Source organism: Elgaria multicarinata, chromosome 4 (genome assembly GCF_023053635.1).
Source record: "Elgaria multicarinata webbii isolate HBS135686 ecotype San Diego chromosome 4, rElgMul1.1.pri, whole genome shotgun sequence".
In the NCBI taxonomy this organism is placed as follows: domain Eukaryota; kingdom Metazoa; phylum Chordata; class Lepidosauria; order Squamata; family Anguidae; genus Elgaria; species Elgaria multicarinata.
This window is the reverse complement of record NC_086174.1, coordinates 43,412,219-43,437,400: the sequence shown is the minus strand read 5'-3', so window position 1 is coordinate 43,437,400 and position 25,182 is coordinate 43,412,219. Positions and strand designations below refer to the sequence as shown.

General features: G+C 43.9%; 1 protein-coding gene across 3 annotated transcripts in view; it reads right to left on the bottom strand.

Annotated features, from left to right (window-relative positions):
• Positions 1-24,923, bottom strand: part of LOC134397484 (uncharacterized) — a 126,379-nt gene extending 101,456 nt beyond the window's left edge. For all 3 annotated transcript variants that reach the window (XR_010025368.1, XM_063124176.1, XM_063124178.1), the window contains exons 1-3: positions 24,314-24,923; positions 12,480-12,558; positions 10,038-10,528 (exon numbers count right to left, since the gene is read on the bottom strand). Coding sequence is in view for 2 of the 3 variants with exons in the window: in XM_063124176.1 (XP_062980246.1) it covers positions 10,038-10,528; positions 12,480-12,558; positions 24,314-24,382 (639 nt within the window). In the remaining variant the exon portion in view is untranslated. The remainder of the gene's footprint in view (positions 1-10,037; positions 10,529-12,479; positions 12,559-24,313) is intronic.
• Between the last annotated feature and the right edge of the window lie 259 nt (positions 24,924-25,182).

Here is a 25,182-nt window from a genome sequence, read left to right as displayed (position 1 = left end):
CTGAAAGATCTCAGGTGCTTCCAAGATAGCTGGCGTTGCTCAACTGACCTTGCAAAGTTTTACCAGCAAGCTAAGGAGTGGGTCAGGATATATCAGTGCTATTAGACTGGTACCTGCTTTCAGCCTTGAAACATGGGGAACATAAAGCAGGGTAACATTTGGCTTGCAAGCTTCCTCTATTTTAAGGGGTGCCCAGTCCACATCCATTTTAAAGAAAACAAACTATAAGGGACAGCAGGGAGCCTGAAGTAGTCTTGATATCTGAACAACAAACTGAGTAAGCACACAGGTCACCTGTCAATCTACCCCACTATGGTGAGATTCATTGACCTGGTTTGCATGTAATGGCAACCCAGAGTATGGGTTTTTGCCTTACCTAGAGTTTACCCATGATTTGTCTGTCAGATGAATGTGCAAAGTGCAGGTTATTTTTTCAATTCCTGGGTTGATTCCCTCCTCTTTTGCCTGCTGCCTCCCCCGTATCCCAAATGTCTTTGCAGCAGGATTTTGTTTTTAACCACTCTTGCCTACCACTTGTATAGCCTGATAAGACAACCCATAGTTAAAAACCATCCATAGTTCACAACCCAACAACAAACCATAGGTTCTCTTCTTGGGTTGTTCCTCCTTAACAATCCATAGTTTCAGATATACACATAGTAACAACCCAGGGTTCAGCAACTCATACTCTGGATTGTTGTTATGTGTGAACCAGGTGATGGTATTCTTATTTCAGTTACAGTTATTATTGATACATTTGCATCTCTACATCTAAATTAGCAAATGCACATGTTCTGCGAACTAGTGTCCTCTTTTCTGGCAATGAATTTCCTCTTTTCTGACAGCATGGAAGTAGCCATTCTACCAGCACAGGAAAGTGATGTGAGCCCAAGGTAAGGGCAGGCAGAGTCATGCCAGAACCAGAGTGGACAATCCCAATCCATTGAGACATCACGATGAACTTATCCTATGACAGTCCCATGTGTGAAAACAGCTTCTGCTTATAAGAAACCCTCTTCCCAACTGCCTAGGAACACAGTATATAACCAACTTGAGAGATAATTACTTTTTGTAGCGAGAATACCACCCGTAATCACTGAAAAGTAGATAATCATTTGCTAATATTTCCCAGTTCAGCTGCTTCTCATACTCAAAATATATGAATGGAGAACACATCAGAAATCGTGCATAATTTCAGTTTCAGAGCGTTCATCATTGGTACACATTGCTGACATCAGTTCTACTCAAGTACAAGGAGTCCCCACAGCATATTTTATCATCAGCAGTGAGGTTGCTCCCTCACAAGTATAAGCAAGGCCATGTTAAGGAAAGACAGTAAGTCGAGAGGCAATTTTTTCAAACTGTTAACAGTGCGCTTTCCTGCAATTCTGTGTGCACTCCTCCACCCCAACACCCTGCAAATGCTAGGTGTTAAGAGAGAACACAAAGCCAACCAAAACACACCCAACAAGGAGAACCAGCAAGGAAACAAAAGGAAAATCTTGCCTGCCCACTCCCTCTCTCTGAATTGTGTCTGGCACACAGCAAGCCGAGGGTTAACGCCTGTGCAAGGAAGAGGAACAGCTGCAGGGTGGTAGACGAATGAGGTCAGGCCACAGTACAAAGTGGCTTTTGTGAGGCATGCCGCAGCTACAACGCTTCTGCTTGATGGGGTTCCACCTACAACACAACTTGAGGCAAACTGGAGTAGGCCAGGGAGGGTGTGTGTCTGCATGCGTGTGCATGAGGAACTAGCACACCCAGATATTCTATTAGAGGCAGGCAATATTCTTGCTCATTCTTGTACTGTTGGTTCAAAGAGGAGAATAATTTGGTGAGGGCTTTTTTGAGGCCTAATTTGAACCCATACCAAAGCAGCCCATGCTCAGGCCCCACTTGCTATCAAACACTGAGGGCTTACGCATACATTTCATTTTACATGAAAGACGGAAGTTGTGAAAGTATATGAAGACAACCTATTTAATTCTGACGGCTAGGGATAATGGGAGCTGCAGTCTAGAGGGCTGGGGAAGGCTGAATTAAGATGTTTGGGGTGAGGGCCCAGCCATCTGTGAACATGTAGGAACATATGCCAGGAGGGGCATACTTGGTCAGCATGCAGGCATTGCACTGCAACCATGTTTTTAATTTTTAATTTTACAGACAAGCAGCTTCTCCCCAGAGTATTCACCTCAGCAAAGACACCTGCTGTATATACCTAGGATAGCCAATGGTGAAGAATGATGGAATTTGCGTCCCAACAACTTCTGGCAGGGCCACATGCTCCCCATATTCCTGCCTTGAAACTTTCCCCAAGTATTTCTTCAACTCCCCCATAACCATCTGGTTGCACATCAGCAAGTCTTGGCCAATTCAGAGAGAGGAGCTCTCAGTGACTTCATTCCAAGTGCTAGGACTGGAGAGAACCGAGTTCAAATTCTAACCTTAGGCCAGTCACCATCTCTCAGCCTAAACTCTCTCACAGGGTTGTCACAAGGATAAAAATGGGAGGGGAGAACTACATACGCTATCCTGAGCTCCTTGGCGGAGGGATGGAATGAACATGGATTAATGGGCTCAAGTTACAGGCAGCCAGATTCTGGTTGGACATCAGGAAAAACTTCCTGACTATTAGAGCAGTACGACAATGGAACCAGTTACCTAGGGAGGTTGTGGGTCCTCCCACACTAGAGGCATTCAAGAGGCAGCTGGACAACCATCTGTCAGGGATGCTTTAAGGTGGATTCCTGCATTGAGCAGGGAGGTTGGACTCAATGGCCTTATAGGCCCCTTCCAACTCTACTATTCTATGATTCTATGAACATGTAATAAAGAAAAAGCAAACACAAAAGCAGTGCCTATTAGGTCAGACACTCCTGAAAAATGCCGCAGCTCTATATTATCACTTCCAAAAGAAAGTAAACATCATCTGGTAGCACCAACTCCACCTCCGTGTTTACCGAACTATCTACAGCAATATAAATGCACTAGAGAACTGCTAATCTTCACGTGCGACTATGTTTATTTATGATGGATTAGACTCATTTGTATATGCAAACAAGCTTGATTTTGCATCAATAAGCACAGTTATTAAGAACCGTCAGCAAAGCTGATGAACGGGCTGAAGAGTTTGTTTAATATAATTAGGAGTTTCTCCGAGGATGATGGTGGAATAATAATTAGAGCGCAGGGGATCAACGTATATGGACTAACTCAATGTTCTTAATTTCCACCTCCCGGAATCTTCTTCCCACTGAGCATCACGTACAGATCAAATGACACCAGAGCCCACACCGGAGCCACCGAGGGGCTAACAGGATAAAGGGATCTCACTCTCCAGTGATTTAATCCATTGATGCAACATATAATTAACTGCTGCGATTGGAGAGCGTTCTCCCAGCGTTCTCCCGCTAATTGCTCGGCAGCCTGTTATTATGCCTGAGGCCTGGTAGCGGAACAGCTACATATTCACGCTGTGCTTTCTAGGCCTGGAGAGAGGAGGAACAGGTTCTACAGAATACCACATGCAAGCAGCCGAGCAGGAGCACACCTCTGCCCTGTTATAGCCTTTACTGGCATTTGACCGAGCTCGGGGGATCAGATCATCTCTAAGGATGGAAGCAAGTTCTTAATGTGGCAGAAGAAAGCCACAAAGAGGTGGGGGGCACTTATGAATCTGCAAAAAGGAGGAAAGAAAAATAATGCAAATTTGCATTACATTTGCATATTCTAATTTGTATGTATAGATGCAACTTTAGACATCATTACTACAGTTTAAACTGAAATACAGTACATCTCACCATAATCTGAAAGGCTGTGACCTAGCAACCTCATAGAATCATAGACTAGTAGAGTTGGAAGGGGCCTATAAGGCAATCGAGTCCAACCCCCTGCTCAATGCAGGAATCCACCCTAAAGCATTCCTGACAGATGGCTGTCCAGCTGCCTCTTGAAGGCCTCTAGTGTGGGAGAGCCCACAACCTCCCTAGATAACTGGTTCCATTGTCGTACTGCTCTAACAGTCAGGACGTTTTTCCTAATGTCCAGCTGGAATCTGGCTTCCTGCATGCCTTGCTCCGTCTACTGTCCAAGTGCTGTTAATGGGCAACTTCAAGGGTCATGTTCTTTGGGCCTTGAAGCTCTTCCTTCTGATGGTTCATTCTCTTTAAACCAGGCTTGGATTGGACAGACCTTCAAACAAACGGCACCTTCAAGATAGAGAACAGTCTCCTTGGCAGCCCTTCAAATAGAAGATTGCCTTCTGTAAGAAGAGGGCATGTGGTCACTCTATCCCCACCACTATGGCCCCAGCCTGGAGTTGGCGAGGAGGTAGCCCCGAGGTCTGATATTCAAGCAGGACCTTCCAGCAAAGCTGCAGGAAAGTGGTCCTACGCAGGCCTGGAAACAGCATCACCCCACACCAAAGCCTTAACCACGGGGGCAGGGTTAACCCATGTGGCTCTGTAACCCCAGTCCTGCATTCTTTCAACACATGGGGGGAATCATGGGACCCTTCCTACTCTCAGCTGGGTGGTGGTGATGGCATGAAGCTTTCAATCTGCTTCCCCAGAAGAGTTTTGTACATTAAGGCAGCATGCACAGGAAGAACTCTGCCTACCCCACCCTCCCATGCTCTCAATCTCTCCTTCCACAGTGCATGAAATGCTGCATGAACAACATGCACAGGAAGCCCTAGAGGAGGTAATTTCCCAGAGCGCCTTGTGCATGTTGTTCAAGCAATATTTCATGCACTACAGAAAGAGACAATGAAAGTATCTGGGGAAGTGGGGAGAGGCAGAGTTGTCCACTGCTGCAGCCAAGTAGCATTTGCTGCAAGGTAAGCTGGTGAGTCTTCTCTGGCTTGGGTTAAAAATCCGAGCCAGAAAAGAAAAGAAAAGAAACTTTGGGGCCATAATGCTCACCTTGTATTGAAGGTGAGCATTATGAGATAAAAGGGTAGATATTCTAATCCTGGAATTTATTAAGTTCAGTGATATCTCTACTCCTAATACTGCCTATAAAGTCTGTGAAGGTTAGCTCTGAAGGGATATAGTAGACAAGAGAAAGGGAAAATTATGGTCAACAAAACACAGAGGGCATTATGAATTCTGAATAACACTCTCCCCTTGGAGAAGTGAATGGGCATTTTGCCACGAATGTAACCAGATGTTCGCACTCTTAACAAAATCTAGATAATATGAATATTAGTTTTCTCCTTGAAACATCTGATTTCCCAACTGAAACTTTAGGTTCACAGAAGGTTGTATAAATATGAAAATATGAGTGGGAATCTTGCAAAATCTTCTGCACCAAGTTCAATATTCCCTCACCAAAGTCACTCAGCAGTAACACCTCTGCCAAACGCTTGAGCAAATCCCTATACATACATTTACCCCTGCCAAAGCTTCTACTTTTTAAATATAAGGAGTCCATTCATTCAATATTGACATCCCCCAAATTCCTGAGAACTTCTAGGAGCGTAACAAATGCTATAGAATAGCAAGTTAGAATGAGTTTTCCAATGTAAAACATGATCTACTGATAAAAGAAATTTCCCATAATTGTGATTTCCCCCTGCTACAATAATCAATTTATGTCTACAACCAGTGAAGGACAAGCCCTCTTACGGATGTCTCCTAAAGCCTGGTCATGAGCCTCTTCCAGAAGTAATGAGACATTTTTCATTGGACAGGAATTTGGTGGCAGAAGACAACACAATAACACTCCATGACACAGCCTTCAGCTCTGTTACGTTGTGTGTATTTTTATACCTTGTGTTGTTTTTAATGCTGTAAACCGCCCTGATCCTTAAAGATAAGGGGACATTAACATGAAATGCTTAGGAAATCATCTCTTCATATACATCTTTGTCATGCGTCTCTCATTTCCATAAGGGAAGAACCCACCATTTGTTGATCACAAAAAGGGGCACAGTAAATACGACAACATGCAAGACACATTCAAGAACCAAGACAAACTTCCATTTGCCAACCAAAAGAGGGCTTCCTGTAAAGATATATGCCTGGAACATTTCCTGGAATGTTTATGAAGGGTTGCCCCTGACCATTTTGAAAGCTGCGGCTGAATCAAAATGAAGCATTAGCTGGAACTGGACAGGTGGACCATATTATATCAGTGTGGCTCACTTGGATGGATTGGTTGCTAGGATCATTTGGGAGAGGAAGTAGGGGCCTCTCCGAGAATCCTTTGCCAAGATTGGCTTTAACGATGAAGCCGTCCTTCCTCATTGCTGAAGTCACTGGGTTGGCTCGCACTAGGGTGTTAATATGTCACAGTGGATTCTTAACTACACTGTGCATGCCGGTCACATGCCAGCCCAATTTACATAACTTTCCTCATCGGGCAAGGCTTCTCATGTCATCTGAACCTGTAGAAGGTGGCTTGTCAGGGCAGTTAACAAATCATCCAGAATCCATGCCCTGTATTAGGGTGGTTATGAAACCACCCCATCATCCAGCCTGGTCAAGTTCAGGCGACATGTAAAGCCATGGTGGGGGGCTTGAATTGGTAACATGGTGCCTGCAGGCACTGCAATCCGCCATAGTTTAAATAAGCCACGGTGGGCTGCGGTGATCGTGCAAAGCAGAGATAACCCAACCTTAAATAGCACACCCTGTCATTTTGACAAACAGGGTAACATTCTGCCTGGCTTAAACACGCGCATTCAGTCTAACTCAAGCAGTTGTAGATACTGACACACAAGCACTCAGAAGCACTTCTAAACAAGAAGCACTGTGTGATGCTGTCCGACTGAATTACAGAGCAGGTTGGACAGTGTTCACACCCTAGAAGCAGTTAGGACACTACCTTGGCACTACACAGGCACAAAAGTATGTGTGACATGGGCTGTCAGCATGACCTTTCCTTTGGGACGAGAGCCAAAGCAACAGCCCAACTCTAATACCCTCTTACCAAGCTGCAGAGCTCAGAGTCGAAAGGGGCCTCCACAAAGCTGGGAAAGCTTCCAGTGAGTTGGCCAATTGCAATTAAAATAAATAAATAAAAAATTATGGCTTCGGCCTGAAACCTATAGCTTATTGCCATGTGCTAGCACTGTCTCTTAAGGCAGGAGAGCACAACCTTAAGCCTAGAACCCAAATCCCATCACCATGAAGTCCCAATCTAGCCCACCTGAGTTCCCACATGACCATGCCACTTCTCCTGGCTCTGCCCCCTTTTTCCCAACCACCAATCGTTTAGAGATTGAGAGGTGCTACAACATCAAGATGTTCTGAGCTGTGCTCAGAATTACTTTCCCTTTGTTGAGTAAATGTCTGAGGAGGTGGACACTGCGCTGCAAGATCCTTGGAAGACTTTTTTTCCCCTTCCAGTAAAGACATACAAATGTCAAGCTCATAGCCAGAAATTGGGGGGTAGGAGAGAGAGAGAGAGAGAGAGAGAGAGAGAGAGAGAGAGAGAGAGAGAGAGAGAGAGAGAAGATGAAGAAGAAGCTACATAATTCCCTGCAAAATTATAAATCTAAAAATACAAGTAGCCCAACATGTTTAATATATTAAACATTGTAGTATATTTTCACCTCCTAAAGGAGAATTCTTGTTCAGGAATACAGCCAGCCAGCTAAGCCTTTCTCTAGCATACTCCATTCCATTGCCAACCCCTTTCCCATCTTTCTTCACCAACATTCAACATTCCATAGCTACTGAGAATGTTCAAGCTTCATTGGACGGTTTTGGGAGTGGGGGCTGCACCCTTAGGGTTTTGATTATTCTTATCAAATTCAGCAAACTTCATCTTTCCTCAAGTGTGCTAATACTTCTCTTGCTTCTCAATTGCCCCATTTTGGCTCCTTTTCTTTCAACACTCACCAACCAAGTTCACTATTAGAGAGACTGATTGATTTTCACTGAAGTGCCAAATTCTTTGTCAGTTATTCCAATGACTCAGCACACGTTGAGATCATTTTGCTTATCGTGCAAAACAAAGCTTTCAGGAGTAAATCCTCCTACTATGATTGTAGAGAAGAAGGAAAAAAATGCTGGGGAGTGGGGTGGGCTCTTCTATATTTGTTTTTGCTCTTCTATATTTTCCCATCACCGGTTCCCAAGTCCAACTCTTTTTGCTCCTCTTTATTGATTTACACTGAGGATCGGCTCCTAACTAACCTCACCTCATAAGCACCAGCTCAAGTGCTCAACAAGGGTCACTGTTAAATTTCTGGAATGTTGCCCGTTCTCCCCCACTTAACATTTTGTTAGGAGACCAATGACTAGATGCCAAGGAAGCCCACGCTCTTGCCCCTTTAAGAGCTGTGTAGCAGAGAGGATTTCATCTGCTGAAACTTTTCTCCCTCTGGAGGGATGAGCTGTAACCATCAAAACCCAACTTTCTACACAACTATGAGAGGGACAGGAGCTTGGTCCTGTTCTGCCCCTTCTGGACTGCCATCACCTCGAGCAACTGAAACCGTTCGCCCGCCACACGCATGCACACACCATCTGCCTCGTGCCCTACAAAGCGTCACCACTGGCCCCCCATGAAAAGAAGAGGCTGCCCCCACTGCCAGAGGCCAGCCGTGACCCTGGTCTTTCTGGGACACAAACACAAAGCCCTCATTAAAATGCATATGGCTGGCAGCAGGTCCTCGGTGTAATTAGGACATCGCCCAAGGACAGTGATCAAGGGGCACAAGAGAGACCATACAATAACACGGCCGGTGTAATCGGTGCCTTTATGCACAAGCCAAGCCATTTCAAACCAATTTAGAAAAAGCGAGAAAGAGAGAAGGAAAAGGGAAAGAAGTTGGGAAGAAAGCCAAGTGCAAAGAAACATGCACACTGAACCAAACAGTCCTCGGCAAAGGCGCAAGCAGCCTAGCATGACAAGCAGATGGGGCAGCTGCTCCTTCCAACTCATTACAACTGAACAATGCATCACCATCAGGGCCAGTGTGCCAGGCGATGGGACACCAGTGGCCTCAGCTGATTAAACTGAAACAGGCATAGAACATGGCGTGTTCCCAGCAGAAGGGAGAGAATCAGAAATTCAACCAATGGCAGAAGAACGTAAGAAGCTGCCTCATACCAGATCAGACACTTGTTGTCCACCTAGCCAAGTGCTGTCTTCCTCTGACTGGGAGCAGCTCTCCGGGGTCTCAAGGGGAGGGGAAAGAGTATTCTGCATCCCCTGCTACCTGATCCTTTTAACTGGAGATTTCAATGGATGAACCTGGGATGTTCTGCATGCAAAACATGCGCTCTGCCACTGCACTATGGTCCCTGCCCTGCAGGAGGGAGTTATCATTTTGGTAAAGGAAGGAAGAGCTCAACCAGAAGAAGGGAAGTCAGGCCTTGTCCCACCAAGATTAGAACTATATCAAGTCCAGAGCAGGGATGGAGGAGAAATTAGTTTATTTCACAGGTTAATGCAAAATGATCTAATTCCATGCTTTCAAACCACTCCAGAAACCAACACTCAGTTAACCTACAAAATTTGCACTTCTCCGAATTTTGTAACGTAGTTCCCCAGTTAAAAAATTCATATAAAAATATGTATATAAGTAGAAATAACATTCAAAAATGCATATTAGGAAAATTGCTTGCCAAAAATGTGTATGTGAAGAAAAATGCACACAAAAATCCATGCATCAGGGGAAATGTGCACAAAAATAATTATGAATTTTCATGAGAACTTGAAAATAAATCTTGATGTTTGGGTCAACCCAAATTTAAGATTGGAAAAATGTGAAATTGAGAGAAACAGAAGTTGGCAGATTTGTCCATCTACAGTCCAGAGGAGTGGCAACATCACACTGGGTCCAGACAGGCAGTTAAGGCTGCGAACAAAAAGCTCAAGGGCTCAAAGGCTCAAGCAGAAGCTAACAGCTTTAAAACCCAACAGTGCAAACAGCTATTTCCTAGCCAACCTGTGGCTAAACGCTATTGGGCAACTGGGACTACATGATCCCAGGGCAGCCAAGCCAGTTCCTGCTACGTTTGCAGCGAGGTCTATAATGAAGCTGGCAGAACACAGCTCTCCCAAATGGTTCACTGCCTTACCTGCTGCATTTTCTCCAGGTCGAGGCTGGGCCTACCAATCTTATCTCCATAGCCCTGCCGGTGTCGTTTACATGGCATCACTTGCTCAAAGCTGCCGCCAACACTCGTAAAGAGGAGAGGTCGGGGTCCCTGGGTCCGTGCCAAGGGCTGGAGTCTCTTCGGGGGAGAGGCACTGAAGAGCACCGGGCTGGAGCTGGCATGCAAGCCGTCCACCCCTTCGACCACAGGCCGAAAGGACATACCACACAAGTTCTTCACCTCCTCGTCACTGGAGGAGGTATTGCAATTGTCGCCACAACAGGGGAGCCGATTGACCTGCGACCACTTCCGTTTCTCGGCAGCAAATTCACGGCTGATACGTTCCAGCTCCTCTTCCGAGCTGTGGCGGTCCAACCCAGGAGGAAAATGGGCCCGCACCTTGCCACACTGGTTTTCTTGATTCTGCAACTGATTGGTCGCCAGCGGGGTCAAGGTACAATTCCGTTTTCTCTCTGAGGAAAGATATATTTTTTAAAAATGAGCAACGCGTGAGGTGTTTCCCTGGCTCTCACATGAAGAGAAGAGACCCAGTCTCTCTCCCTCCTTCGTTCCCATCGAATGACCACTTCACCAGGGAATTTGAAAGAAGAAGATAGACTAGAGCCTCTCCTAAGGTCAGTTGGGAGCCCAGACCTCCACACCCTGAGATAATCAGCAACGAGACTGCTGCAATAGTCATAGATCATTGACGAAGAAAGAGGGCCTGCTTATTTTCTAGAACCGAGCAACCGACTTGCATCATCTTGCTTGCTATGCCTTCAGAGCAGGGCTTTGCTGTGGTAAGAACATAAGAAGTGCCCTGGTGGATCAGACCAAGGGTCCATCTAGCCCAGCACTCTGTCCACACAGTGGCCAACCAGTTGCCCATGGGAAACGCACAAGTAGGATATGAATGCAACAGCACCCTCCCACACATGTTCCACAACAACTGGTACACCAAGGCATACTCCCTCTGATCTTGAAAGTAGCACATAGCCATCAGGACTAATTGCCATTGCTTGCCTTTTCCACCCTGAATTTATCCAATCCCCTTTTAGAGCCATCTAAATTGGTGGCCATCATTACATCCCGTGGAAGTAAATCCAATAGTTTAACTATGCACTATGCTCTTTTATCTGTCCTGAATCTCCCCACAATCAGTTTCATGGCAAAATGACCCCAGAGAGCTTCGGCTATTGGGCGGTATAAAAATGTAATAAATAATAAATAAATAAATAAAATCCTAGGTAGAAGGAACTGGGCATTGATGAGTGGGAGGGAGAGAATTGAGAGTGAACCGCCCAGAGAGCTTCGGCTATTGGGCGGTATATAAATGTAATAAATAAATAAAAAATAAATAAATGTCGAGCCCTACTATTCAGGCGTTCATCCTCATTATGTGAGAAGACAGAATGGGCACTGGCCTGTCACAGCCACCTTTCATGTGTTGTGGAGGAACATTTGAAGCACGGAGCCTGCACTACCCATGCAGGCTGTCTGCTCAATGTAGAAACCTTCTTAACTGCACAGGGAGCCTCCACAGATCTTACACACACACGTAAGTGTATGGAAAGTGGCCAGACCCAGGGCATGACCCCAACAGGGCTTCATTCTCCTCCCATTGTAAAATATTCATGAACTGGAGGGTCATTACGGATTTCTCAACATCTTCTCATATTAACACTAGAACAGAACAAATGCATTCATGCAAGCATGTCCTGTTCAAAGTCTAATGCATGTGTCCACTGAAAATGTTCACTAGTCATCGAACATGTGTTCGTGTTCATATTCTCCCTGATTTATGCAAATTTCCTAATCTGAGCAAGTTTCCTCAGACTAAATCAGTCCCACTTTAGCCTTTAGAGGAAATTTGTGCAAATTTGTGCAAGTTTCAGGAGGTTTGCACTAATTTCCCATTCACACATTCAACCCATTCAGTGGTTGCAAACACAAACAAGAATTGGGCACAAGACCAACAACATGAGATAAAAATCACTTATACATACTATACAAGCCAACTTGTGTTTAGCAAAAAGCAGGAAAATTTGAACATGGATAAAAAACCATGAGAGAGATTTAAGTAATGGATACTTTATTATGCGTCTAATACGAGAAGCATTTTATTTATCACATTTTTATTCTGCCTTTCCGTTGCAAATAATGCTCAAAAACATATGTAAAATAACATACGAAATGATAGTTAAAACATACAAGCAAATCAATTCAAAACACATCAATAATGTAGAAACCTATACCATGGACCAGCAGCAAAAGATGTTCTAGGTATCAGGGGAAGGTCAAATGAGTAATATATCATGGGATTACATAACCAGATAGAGTAAAATTTACAATATGCCCTAGCAGGTAAGTGCCTCAGATTAACAGTGGAAAGTTAGGTTCTACAGCCTTACTGAGATCGTTTACCTCTGTCAATCTGAGCAAGTTCCTGGTTCTCTCCCTCAGAATCATCACTATCTTCCTCATCACTTGGAGGGTAGGAAATCTAGGAGAAAAAACATATTGGGAAATAATTTAAGGTGAAATAAGGATAGGCAGATCACTCTATTTCCAGTCTGACATTTTCAAAAGTGTTCACCCATAAGTGCATTCAGTCCCGATGCCACATAAGTCATCATCATCATCATCTACACAATTTGATCAATAAGAATACATTGAAATGCAATGAGCCTGTTTAAATGAAATGCTAAGCCTTGGTGGTTGTTTTGAGCTAAACATTATGGCTTAGCATGTCATGTAAACCATTCTTAACCGTGGTGGCTACATAACCATGGTTTAAACACGCTCACTAACAATTTGCTGCAAATTCCTGGAAATGCCTGTGGGAAAAGGTATGCTTTCTGTAGGCACCAAAACCCCAGAAGAGTCACCACCTGCCTAATTTGTAGTTGCAGGAAATTCCAGAGAGTGGGATCATTATGGGGTCATTGTTTTTTTTATGTCTTATAAGCAGTCCTGTGGAAGTTTTTGAAGAGCAGGGAAGAGTCATTCCCTTTCCCTGCAGAACTCTAAGAACTGTAGTTCTTTGAAGGCGCCTCAGGTGGGACATCCAAGAATTCTCAGCACCTTCGCCAGGAAATTCCCAAGATTCTGTGGAGTGGATGTAGTGAGCTATAGTCCATAAAAGGGCATGCCAGAATAAATTTGTTAACCTTTAAAGCGCCACAAGATCCTTGGAAAACTCTATGGAGAAGTTATAAACGTTAAAATTGGCACAACGTAGGTGAGTTTAGTGTAGATAAGCTCTTAGTCAAGCTAAATGGTTCAATGGACTGATTCCATTAGGCTGTAACCCAGGAAGAATTCTGTGCATTTCATGGGGTGGGGGGAGAAATAATGAGGCTGCTACCCAGAAGAATGCAACTTGGCATCCATCTGCCAGATCAAAGCAGCAGCCACACTTGGGCCTTCAAACACTTTTGCCCCACCCATGAATGGAAAGTTCTTAAGATTCCTCCAGCTAATATTTTTCCTATGAGTGCAGGAAAGAAGAGTGAGTTTAAATGTTGGAAGTTACTCCCCAAGGTTCTCTTCCCAACCTTGGGGAGCTGATCTGTCAAGAATATGTGTTCGGAGCTGATGACTCTCAAAAACAAGTTCAAGGAGACCATTCCTAGAGCTGATCTGAAGTGTCCTAGAAGATATTTTTTCTGAGAAAACCTCTGCTCAGAATATTTGCAATTAGACGCAATATAATTTATTCCCAAGTTGTGCACATTTGTCTCCAGACAAAAGCATCTATGTCAGCAGTTTAATCTGCTCAACAAATATTTGGGCTCAGCAGAGTCCCCTTGGCTAAGGACCTGCTTTTCCAGCAGTATTCAATGACTCTCCAGTGTTCCCTAGGCCATACAGTCAGAGATTCGCAGGCTAAGCCATGTCATTGATAATGACACCTCCGCTTCCCAACATCTTCCATTTCCTTCTTCAGACAGGACACCTTCTGCTACCAGCTCAGAGAGATGGTGGGTTGGTTGAGGAGAAGAGCCTTGTGCTGGGTGATCACCTCTGCTCGGGAATCACCTATGTTTACTCCAGCAGAGAGAACGCTGGGTACACTGGAACTTCAGTTCTCAGGCTTCAGCTCGAATGGTTTAGAAAAACTGTTCATATAGACACACCTTGGGCTCCCTGTTCTTTTAGAACATCAAGAAGTGGCACAATTACAGACACAATGATGGTGGTACACAGCTGCCCCCAATACAATTCTCTACAGAAGCAACACACTTAATGACTTTTGCTTATACCGAGGTGCTATAGATTAATGATGAAGCACAATCCAGAACAAGCCTTTCCCAAGTGGCTGCCCTTCAGCCTTCATGGGATGATGGGAGTTGTAGTCCACCACATCTGGAGGGCAACTAGTTGGAGAAGGCTGTTCTAGAAGAAAGGAAGATGCCAGCATTAGGTTTCTGGAACAGGGTCACTCCTACATTACCATGACTCTCCGCTGTGCTGGCTACAGGTTTTTGAAAGCTTTTGGGCAAGGTGCACTCAATGGATGTGGGCCCTCACCAGGTGCCTGGCCATGCCTACCCTTGACTCTCAGCCTACTCCAAAAGGCTTACAGGTGGTCTTAGATAAGGTTGACACCACCACTGGTTTCTAATTGTCATGCCTTCAACAAATAAAACTCACCCTAAGACTGTTATCTGGAGCAAGTGCTTTGGCTCCATTGTTGGAGCAAAAGAAAAAGAAAATGGCAGGGTAGAAAAAGAGACAGGAAGAGGGTGGCCAGAGCTTTTAAGAAGGTCAGGACCATTCTAAGACCATGCTGACAATGCTCTGGAGCATTACAAAACTGTGAAATAACAACTGCACACATGTTTGGGTCCATCCATGCATATGTACAGTGAATACGCACAGAAAGGAGGAGTGCGATTGTGACCATGCACCCAGGCATTGGGCATAATTTATGAAACACCCTACACATAGCAGGGTCCCCGATGATAAGCGCTGGCTCCCGGGTTCTGAGGGCCCTTCGGCAAGACACCCGCAATGGCTCCCCTCCCTCAGTGAGTCTCCCTTCTCAACACCATCATCACAAGCTACCATTGCTCCTCTTCCTCATCATTGCTACCCCTTACTTGCCAGGCAGAGAGCCAGTGAGCAAGTAGGCAGTGGCATGTCCCATTCCTTCTTCTCCCCACCACCATAGTCTGGGTCAGAGAGAGGGGGGCAGCTGATCAAGCACATTGCAATGGTTAAGAGGAGCAAGTCCAGGGGACTCTTTTCAGTGGGCCCCTGCTGGGTGTGGGGTGGGTCCTCAGCAGGAGCCAACTATCCCTACCCTTGATGCCGGCCTGCTAAAGATATATACTGAGGCTACCCATGCACACATGCTGGCCTTTTCACAAGTTATGCTGCATGTAAGGGGCAGTGACCTTACTCCCCAACCCCCTTCATTTATGTTCCTATAGAGGAAACTAATCCTGTTCGTTGACATTGTGTTCCACAGTTAAGCATTTTTAAGGAGAATCCAACACAATGTCTTTTATTATTATTATTTTCAAGACAGGACTGTTGGCATCCAAAATGGGATGTGCCATTCACAGGCATTGCAGTACTGAAATCTGTCAGCAAGATCGTCTGACAGACATAAACAACAACAAGGAAACCTTCCTCTTAAGGGAACTCACTTTCTTAAAGAAAAAGAGAAGCTAGAATAGGCATTAAGAGCCAGATGGAAAGGATGAGAGTAACAGCCTCTCTGGGAGACACAGGATAGAAATAAATCCTATTGAGCAAGACTTTCATCAACTCCATAGAAAAAAAGCTATCTAGAGCCCAGTGGAAGGATCGAACAACAACTACACAACTGTTGAACGAAACAAAAACCTGAGTACTCTACCCTAGGAAACAATAGTCCCAAACATCCTGTTCATTTCTGCAAATAAACCAATTCAGCAGAACTAGCAAATTGCACAGGGAGAAAATTGAGAATTGGAAGGACTTGGAGTCAAACTGCCTGAAATAGTTAGAAAGGTCACCACTTATAGAAAGAATCTTCAAGAGAGGGTATTTGTCTTGAAACTGCTCCTCCTTGGGCTCATGCACCTGGAATCCAGGACTCTAGTCATTCCCAAAAAACTTGATGAAGTAGGGCATCAAGGGTAGGCCTGGTTGGACAGTTGACAAGAGCCCACACCCCAGCAGAGGTCCAATGGACTGGCGCCTCCTGTTCATCATTGCAACCTGCTTGTTCAGCTGCCTCTCACTCTGGCCCAGATAATGATGGTGGTGAAATGGAGGAGCAGGACATGCCCCTGCCTACTTGTTCATTGGCACTCTGCCTGTCAAGCAATGATGACAAAGAGGACGAGGAGCAAAAGGAGCTGATGACAATGGCAGTGAGAAAGGCGACTCACAGAGGGAGGGCCATTGAGCCCATTGAGGGTGTCTTGCCCAAGGGCCCTCAGAAACCTGGAGCCTGAATGGACTCAAAGCACCATTGAAAATATCGTGCTTCTCTTGATCAGGGTCCTTAACCATTGTCACAGCAACTCTTAACTAGATTTCCGTGACACAGATGGACATGGGCAGAGATGCGCAACAATCAGTGGAAGACAATGCTGGGGAAGAAGAAGCTGAAGAGAAACCTGATGGAGAAAGAAAAGGTGAAGAAAGCTGATAGATACAGTACAATAAAGGGCGACAGATACCCCACCACTCAATGGATAATGGATACAGAGCCGATCAACTGAAATAAGCATTCCATGACACAGATGGAATGACACAGATGTTGTGCGGACTTTATACTGTTAGTTTTACCCTACCCTGTACCTGCTTACCCTACCCTGTGCCTGTTGGCATTCTCTTCCCCTCCTTATTGTTTTACTATGATTTCATTAGATTGTAAGCCTATGCGGCAGGGTCTTGCTATTTACTGTTTTACTCTGTACAGCACCATGTACATTGATGGTGCTATATAAATAAATAATAATAATAATAATAATAATAATAATAATAATAGATCACTATTCAACTAATGATAGATAGCAGACACTGTTGTTTCATAACAAGTAGTGGGCTGGCATTGGGTTCACTCCTTATTTGTTCATCTTATAATTGCTAATTGGCTATTATTAATTTAAATCCATAGTATAAAGATGTATTTTTAAACATCCATTAGACTAAAGAACGATTGCCTGTTTGCCACTCCTCAGGTGTAATTGAAGATTGCACACTAGGGTGGCTATGTATCCTACTGTATGGAGGACAATCCTCTATTAAAAGGACTGCCCAGTCCAAGTCCCATTTAAAGATCAAGGGTGCTTGAAGTTGCTCATCAATAGTTTAGCACCTAGACAGCAGACTGACATCATACAGCTTACCATTGGTAGATATTCTGTACATATTATTATTATTATTATTAATAATAATAATAATAATAATAATAATTCTTACCTCTTGTTCGAGGCGGGGAACAACATCAAATACAAAAATACTATAAAATACATAAAACTGATTAAAAACATATAAAACTAATACATTATTAAAATAATAGCCAGACATCTTAAAGTTCGACTGGGTAAAGATCAGAGAGTCTGTTAAGTTGACAAATCTCTCCCGGCAGGCCATTCCACAGTCTGTGAGTGGCAGAAAAGAAGGTTCTCTGGATAAAGGTGGTCAGCCTACTTTTCGCTGACTGAAGTAAATTCTTCCCAGAGGACCTGAATGTGCGGGGCGGATTGTACGGGACGAGGCAATCCCGCAGGTAACCTGTACCCAAACCGTGTAGGGCTTTAAAGGTAATAACCAACACTTTATACTTTGCCCGGAAACTAATTGGCAGCCAGTGAGGTGATTTTAAAATTGGTGTAATATGGTCACCCCTAGGTGTACTGGTGACCAACTTTCAATTTTCTATTGAAATTATATCTACTTTTGGGCCATGCTAAAATGGCCACCCGTGTTACACATGTGTGCAAGGCGGGTGAGCATTCAAGATGAACCCAAAAAGAGAGAATAGTTTCAGGATGTTGTAAACAAATTCACTGGAGAAGAGCCCAACGCATTTTGGCCTCTTGTTTTTTATTAGGCCTTCTTCAAGGGCCTATATAAAAACACTATATAAAAAAAGAATGAGACAACACAGAACTAAAGTAATTTTCAATTGGAGAAGCACATGGCAAACACGGCCTGTGCATACATGTAAACAATCATACCATTTCAATTCCCTGCCTCCACATGGGCTAAATGAGGAGTTGGAACTTTTACCACTCATGTAACAGTCGTATTGCTTTGAGACATTTCCTGGGCCAGATCTACACTAGTCTTATAACGTTGCTAGTGTCCCTTTCTAACGTGGTTCTCTGTATCGGTTCTCTGTATCACGGGGCACACTAGCGTTACTTACGTTTAGCTGTAACATTACTGCAGGGCACATTGTTAAATCCTTTCGTTGTTCTCCTTCCCTCTGAGCGTAGCAGAGTTGCTGGGTTTGCTCCACCCACTGCCTGCCTCATTCCTAGCCAGCAGTGCAGGGCAATAGTCATAAGCACACACACAAACCTCCTCCCAAAACATCTTAATACAGATCCCAAGGAATAGCTTGAGTACATAGGAGCTAGCCACTTTACTAAAGCTAAGCAGCGTTGGGTCTGGTCAGGGTTTGGATGGGAGACCAAATTGAAAAATTTTATCAGCAGCCGCATTTAAGCCCCGCTGGTCATGAGTTTTGGACTGGGACCAAGAGACCCTTGTTAATTTTCCTGCACGGAGCTACAGCGATCCTTTGAGTGCTCCTTAGCTCCTTTGCAAAGAGGGGGGAAATGTTAAAAAAAAATCATAAAAAATCAACCGATGACCCAATTTGATTCAAATTTTAAGGCAGGGTGCATGGGAGTACTTCACAATAAAAGCAGATTCTAAGGTGGAAAACTTCTGAGTCCTTTGCATGCAATTGTCAGTGATTGCACAGTATAACGCTGGTGTGATTTATCTGCTGTAGCAGATAAGATAGCAAACGGGCGAAGGAAGGAGAACAGGAAGTGGGCGGAGCAAACCCAGCAGCTCTGGGTTGCGAGAGGAAAATTACCGGTAGAACAAGGCACAAGAATCTGTAGCCACGCTGGAACTAAGAAATAGAAACTGTAAGTACGACTCATTTGCAACGTTGGAGACCCAGGGTCACGTGATGCTGTGCGTCACAGTAACCCATTCAAAACGTTAGAATAACACCAGTGTAGATTCCCACCTGGTGTTTGTAGCTCAGTCCAGATGTGAAGACCTTGAGTGAATAGCCCTGTCATGGGCTAATCTAACAGTATAACATGGGCTATTCTAAAAGTATAAAAAAATAAAGAGCCTTCAGCAGATCCCATCCAGTCACCAACGTTTATAGCAAGACAATCTATTGTACCAACGTCTGCAGAAATTATTTACAAGTGAGCATTTAATATTTTAACTGTTATACTATTTACATATACGCACAAGCCTTACTTGCAATGTGCCCTATGAACCATTTATGTCTAGTATTGAAATTGTATTATTATTTACATGTATGAAGAGGCCGTGCTTGCAATGTACTTTTTCTAACTGAAAATTATTTTAGCTCTGTGTTGTCTCATCCTTGTTTTATATATGTAACATTACAGCCTTTTGAAGAAAGCCTAATAAAAAGCAAGAGGCCGAAACGTGTTGGGCTTTTCTCCAATAAATTTGTTTGCAACATCTTGAGTAGCCTCTCTATTTGTGCTCACCCGCGTTACACGGCCACCCATATGGAGGGCCACTTGCAACTGAAATGGCAGAGCGCCACATGGCAAACCATTCGTGGTTCTCTATGTGGTTTGGGGTGGATTTAGCCACAGTTGCCAGAGGATTGCTGGCAGTGGTTGGAGGCATGATAGGGACCCAACGTAGGAAAAATAATGCTCCTGCTTCACCAAGTACAAGACAACAGACGACTACTATCACTCTTGTTTTGGAACTTAGGGAGACAGCATGTTGAAAGGGACAAGAAGCATGCCCACCAGGGCAGAGTTCAAGAAGACAGCAGCCTAACCATCACCGCAACATCTGATGCTAGCATATAGGAACAGTCTTCCTCTATGCTTGCATATATGGCCACTGTGTGAACAGACTGCTGGACTAGATGGACCCTCGGTCTGATCCAGCATGGCATTCATGTTCTTAAAGATGAGGGAACAGGTTGGCATAACCCTCTGTCTACTGGCCCAGTTAAGTAATAGACAAGAATTCACACCTTTTTGCCCATCCCTGATGCAGAAATCCAATTAGGTTATAAAACTAATAGAAGTATAAATTAGGATAAGAACATGGAGGCATGGAGCCAATGGGAGGAATGGCGCCAATTGGAGTTCTATCATTTAATAACAATGTTTACATAACAGTAGAGCGAGCTAAGCAACACACACACACACACACACACTTATCTTGGTGCTACGTACTTCCACTGTATTACCCACATACTGCAGATGGGGGGCTGTTGCTGAGTTAGGTATCTTGCCTAAGGCACCCAAGCAAGTTTATGGGTGAATAGAGATTTGAACAAGAGAGGCTTCCTGCTATATATTTTGAAGTTTTCATAACCATTTCTTTTTTTCTGTTTAAAAAGCATTCTGTTTGGTGAGAGAAACAACCAAAAGACACATACAATTTCTGAACATGAATGAGGGAGGCCTACCTGTGGTACTCACTAATCCATGATGAACAAAGTTCCCGGGATACAATATGGATTTTGAAAAGAGACTCAAGATAGATTCATGAACAAATATAATAACTATTAGTTGCTATGAGAATACAAACATGTATTCAGGGATGTCAGTCATAGAAGGTGATGGCAACCTCTCTCGTGTTTCAGACTTCATGTGATTACACCTCAGAGGCACCTTTGCCCCTCTTTGACCCTCTTTGATTTATAAAAAGTGAGCCACAACACATGCTCTTAATAACTACAGCTTTTTTTGCAGCTTACAACTTGAATATATCCAAGACCAGAGCCTTAAGCCTTACTGGGAATCTTCTCCCAGCACTGAGATCTGTTTGTCCTGTTATATACAGAAGACAGCAATGCCAACAGTTCCATCTATACTCAGGCATCCTGACTGGGTTACCCAATAACCCACATTCAGTAGTTGAGTGTGGGTTGTCGTTGAATCATGGGTTATTGTGTTGTTTGAAACCAGCAGGATAGCTTATTTTTCTCAAACAGAACCCATGGTTTGTTGTTGGGTTGTAACTGTGAGATGTTCATGGTAAACAAGCCATGGTTTGTTAGCACAGCCGCATTCAGACGAATGATAATCCACAGTTAAATAACAACCCGCACTCAACCACTGAATAAAGGTTATTGTGTTATATGAACCCACTCCGTGTCAATTTGCACATACACACAGCCAGCTCCACACCTAATACACACACACACACACTACTTTGGAATCAACCAGTGTGGTTGAAATTATAATGAATTGACATTCTAAAACCTCATGTTGTCAAAGTTAATAAGAATATAAGAAGATGCATGGTGGATCAATCCAGCATTTTGTTCACACACCAGCCAGCCAACCAACCAGCTGCCTGTGGGAAATCCACAAGTAGAACTTGAGTGCATTCAGGTTCCCCAGCAACTGAGTTAGGTAGCATGTACTGTACATAGGCATATCATCTTTGATACTGGAAGTAAAATGTCACTAGAGTTTGGGGGATGAGGGGGAGCAAGGCACAGAAAAGAGCAATCAAAATGATCAAGGGACTTTTTCAGCTCCCCTATGGGAAAGATTGCACTGTCTGGGGCTGTTCAGCTTAGATTAAAGGCAAGGGGAGACATGATAAAAGTGCAGAAAATTATGCATGGTGGGGAAAAAGTGGATAGGAAGAAGTTTTGCCTTTACCTTTCTAATACTAGAACCTAATGCGGTCATCCCATGAAGCTGGATGGTAGGAGATTCAGGACAGATAAAGGGAAGTACTTCTTCACACTGCATTTAGTCCAATGGGGGAATTTGCTACCACAAGATGTAGAGATGGCTTTGAACAGGGATTAGACAAATTCATGGAGTATAAGGCTATCAATGGCTACTAGTCATGATGGCGCTACATTAGCTCCAGTATCAGAGGCAGAATGTCTTTGCATGTTGGTTTTCGGCATTACGAACAGAGGAATGCTATTGCACTCATGTCCTACTTGCAAGTTTCCCACAGGCCCACTGTGCAAACAGAATTCTGGACTACTTAGAACCTTCGTCTGATCCAACATGGCTCTTATATTCTTAAGCAGGAGTGGGAAACATGTGGCCTTCCAGATGTTTTGGCCTACAACTCCCATCAGGCCTAGGCAGCATAGCTAATGGTGAGGGCTGATGGAAGTTTTAGGCCCAAATATCCGGAAGGCCACATATTGCCCACCCTTGTTCTTAAGGAAGAAAACAGCTTTGTTTTCCATTTCCTCAACCATTTTGCCAGTTACAATCCATTCAGCATTTGGCTCCTCCTGGTCTGGTTTCTGCATTATGGTGTGATGCTTAAGTGTGACATAACCCTGGGGACCACCTTTTGTGTATACTGATTTAATCCTTCTGGGCACTCGATAGTATCACTAGAACCTCCATAGAACAGACCCTGCAGAAATATCAACAGGAGACCAACCCGGCCTAAAGGTTTCGCAATCTGATCTTGCACACCATATTTTCAAAAGCACATTTATCAGCTGAATTAAGGGTGCAAACTTTGATATAAGTACATAAAACTACAACCATATGAATGAGCAAAACTATTCCACAGCTGGAAACACAAGAAGTCATTCTTTGCTCTTGCAAATGCATATTTTAGTATACCCCTTTAGCAAGTGGGTATCATCATATCCTTTTCCTTACGCTTTTAACAAAAAAATGCATGCTTTGCAAAACTTGACCTTTTGCAGAAAATACTTCCAAAACTCCAAGCCAAGTACTATTAAGTATAATTAATAACAATAATAATATCACCCAGAGGCCTTCAGTATATACTCCCCAACCTCAACCACTCTTAATTGGGGAGGGGGGACTTTAAATATAAAGATTGCAAGATTTGTGCTCTCCATCTTGCATGGGTCTCCCTTGCTTTCCTCTTTCCAATTGTGTTCTTTCCAGACAAATCAATGGTAACTTTAGGAAAACTCATGCAAGTTCTTTGAAGACCACAGCAGCATGAAACCAAATCCAGCATACCAATGCCCATAGACATTTGATGTGAACCAGTCCTAGAATCATGGGTGCAAGACACAACTCCATAAGGTGGGTCTCAAACAGAATATCCATCGCTCAGGGAGCTATCACACTTTTCTGAGATTCTGTTCTTAGTGGATGTACGCAAACCCCTTGACTTCAGAAAGTATTTCAAGATCACAGGGTGTGAGGAAGAGCCTTCTCTCGTACTCTGGATGTTCATTGGCCCTGCTCAATATTTGTGTTTCACTATAGGGGAAGTGGGGTGAGAAAGCAGTAAAGAAAGAGGCCCTGGTCTTTGTTTAAGAGTGTACAACTATAAGTAACAAGATCCAGACAGCTGCAGGCCAGCTTTTAAATAAGTTAACTTCTGATCCAGGTGTATCTTTCACATACAGAAAAGAGAACAGTAAGCATAGATCGACTCACATTTACTCAGCCGTCAGCCCTGTGAAATTCAATAGGGCTTACGCCTAAGCAGGCGTAATACTGCAATGCAATCGTATGCATGTTTAGACAGAAGTAATCCCCACTGTGTTGGAGGGAGAGGGGATGCTTATTCTCAAGCCACGACTACATTGCAGAACAGCTAGGTTTAAGCAGGGCTTTGCACGAGCATTTCCACCAACTTCTTGCAGATCTAAACATTCTAAGAACGACAGACATAAACATCCCTTGGAAAAAGCCCTCTTAAAATCAAACTATCTACCTTCAAAAATAATTCATCCTACATGTGAACTGTGTTAAAGATTGCATTCACAGGGTTCAGGGTATCCCAGAAGTGCTAGGCCTTCAACACACGAGTTTCTGTTATCGGCCGAGGAAAAGTGCTATTCAAAGGAACAGGCCTTATTCAACTGTATACAGACCAACTCTTAATCTTAGGTCATGCAATGAGCAGGAGGATGCAAACAGTAAAATGACTCCAGCGGTACACGAATGTGGTTAGCCACTGCAATCAGTACAGCTCAAAAAAAAGAGACATACATGTTTTTGGAATTATTATTATTATTATTATTATTATTATTATTATTATTATTATTATTATTATTATTATTTCCTCTTTCTTACCTTTAACTGGAAGGGCTGAATTTCATTCAAACTCTGATTTCTGAGCTTCTTCGTAAGGATCTTGAGCATGGTACAAATCCAGGGAGTCAGGAAAGAGTTAAGCCTACACTCACATCTACAGCTGCTGCTGCTGCTGCCGCTGCCACACTTGAAAGAGCTCAGAAGAGCTGGCGTTCAGCAACTCCAGATGCACCGAACTTCTAGCCGCAAAGGGCAAGATCTACACAGCAACTCGATCTTGCTCTTTTCTCATTCCTATAACATCCTGGATACGCTTGTTAACACCCACCCACTTCTCTTCCCCCTTACACACGAACTACTTCTTCTTTTTAAAAGAACAAATATCTTCCTCTGATGCATTTGCAGAGGAAGTCAAATTGAAAGCAGCAGAGTTTCTGTTCTGCAAGGGGCAGGCAAAAAGGCACTTGGTGCAGTTAAGAGTTTGGGAAGAGACGCGGCAGATCTCCACGCCGAGGCCCGGGGCTCAGCTCATGATAAAGGTCTAACGTGCCATCTCTGACCCTCTTTTCCACACTGCTTGCAGTTTCTGGGAGGCATCGCTGCTACAGTCTCTTCTTTTCCCCACCCCCTGCCCTTTTCCCTTCTTTTTTCCACGCTCCCTCCGTTGCTCGCTCGCGCGCGCACACTACGCCTCTATGCCTTTCTTAACACTCTCGCTTCGCTTTCTCGCTCGGGAAAACTTGTAACAAACAGAACACGCAGCCAAGGCGCCGATTGGCCAGCCAGGCGCACTGTGTCAATTTCAGTGGGCGGGGCTTTCATTTAAAGGGAAACCAAAAGGAGATGAGAGGCGTTCCATAATCCTATGCACGTTTAAACAAGAAAGAAAAAATCCTACAACTTCCCAC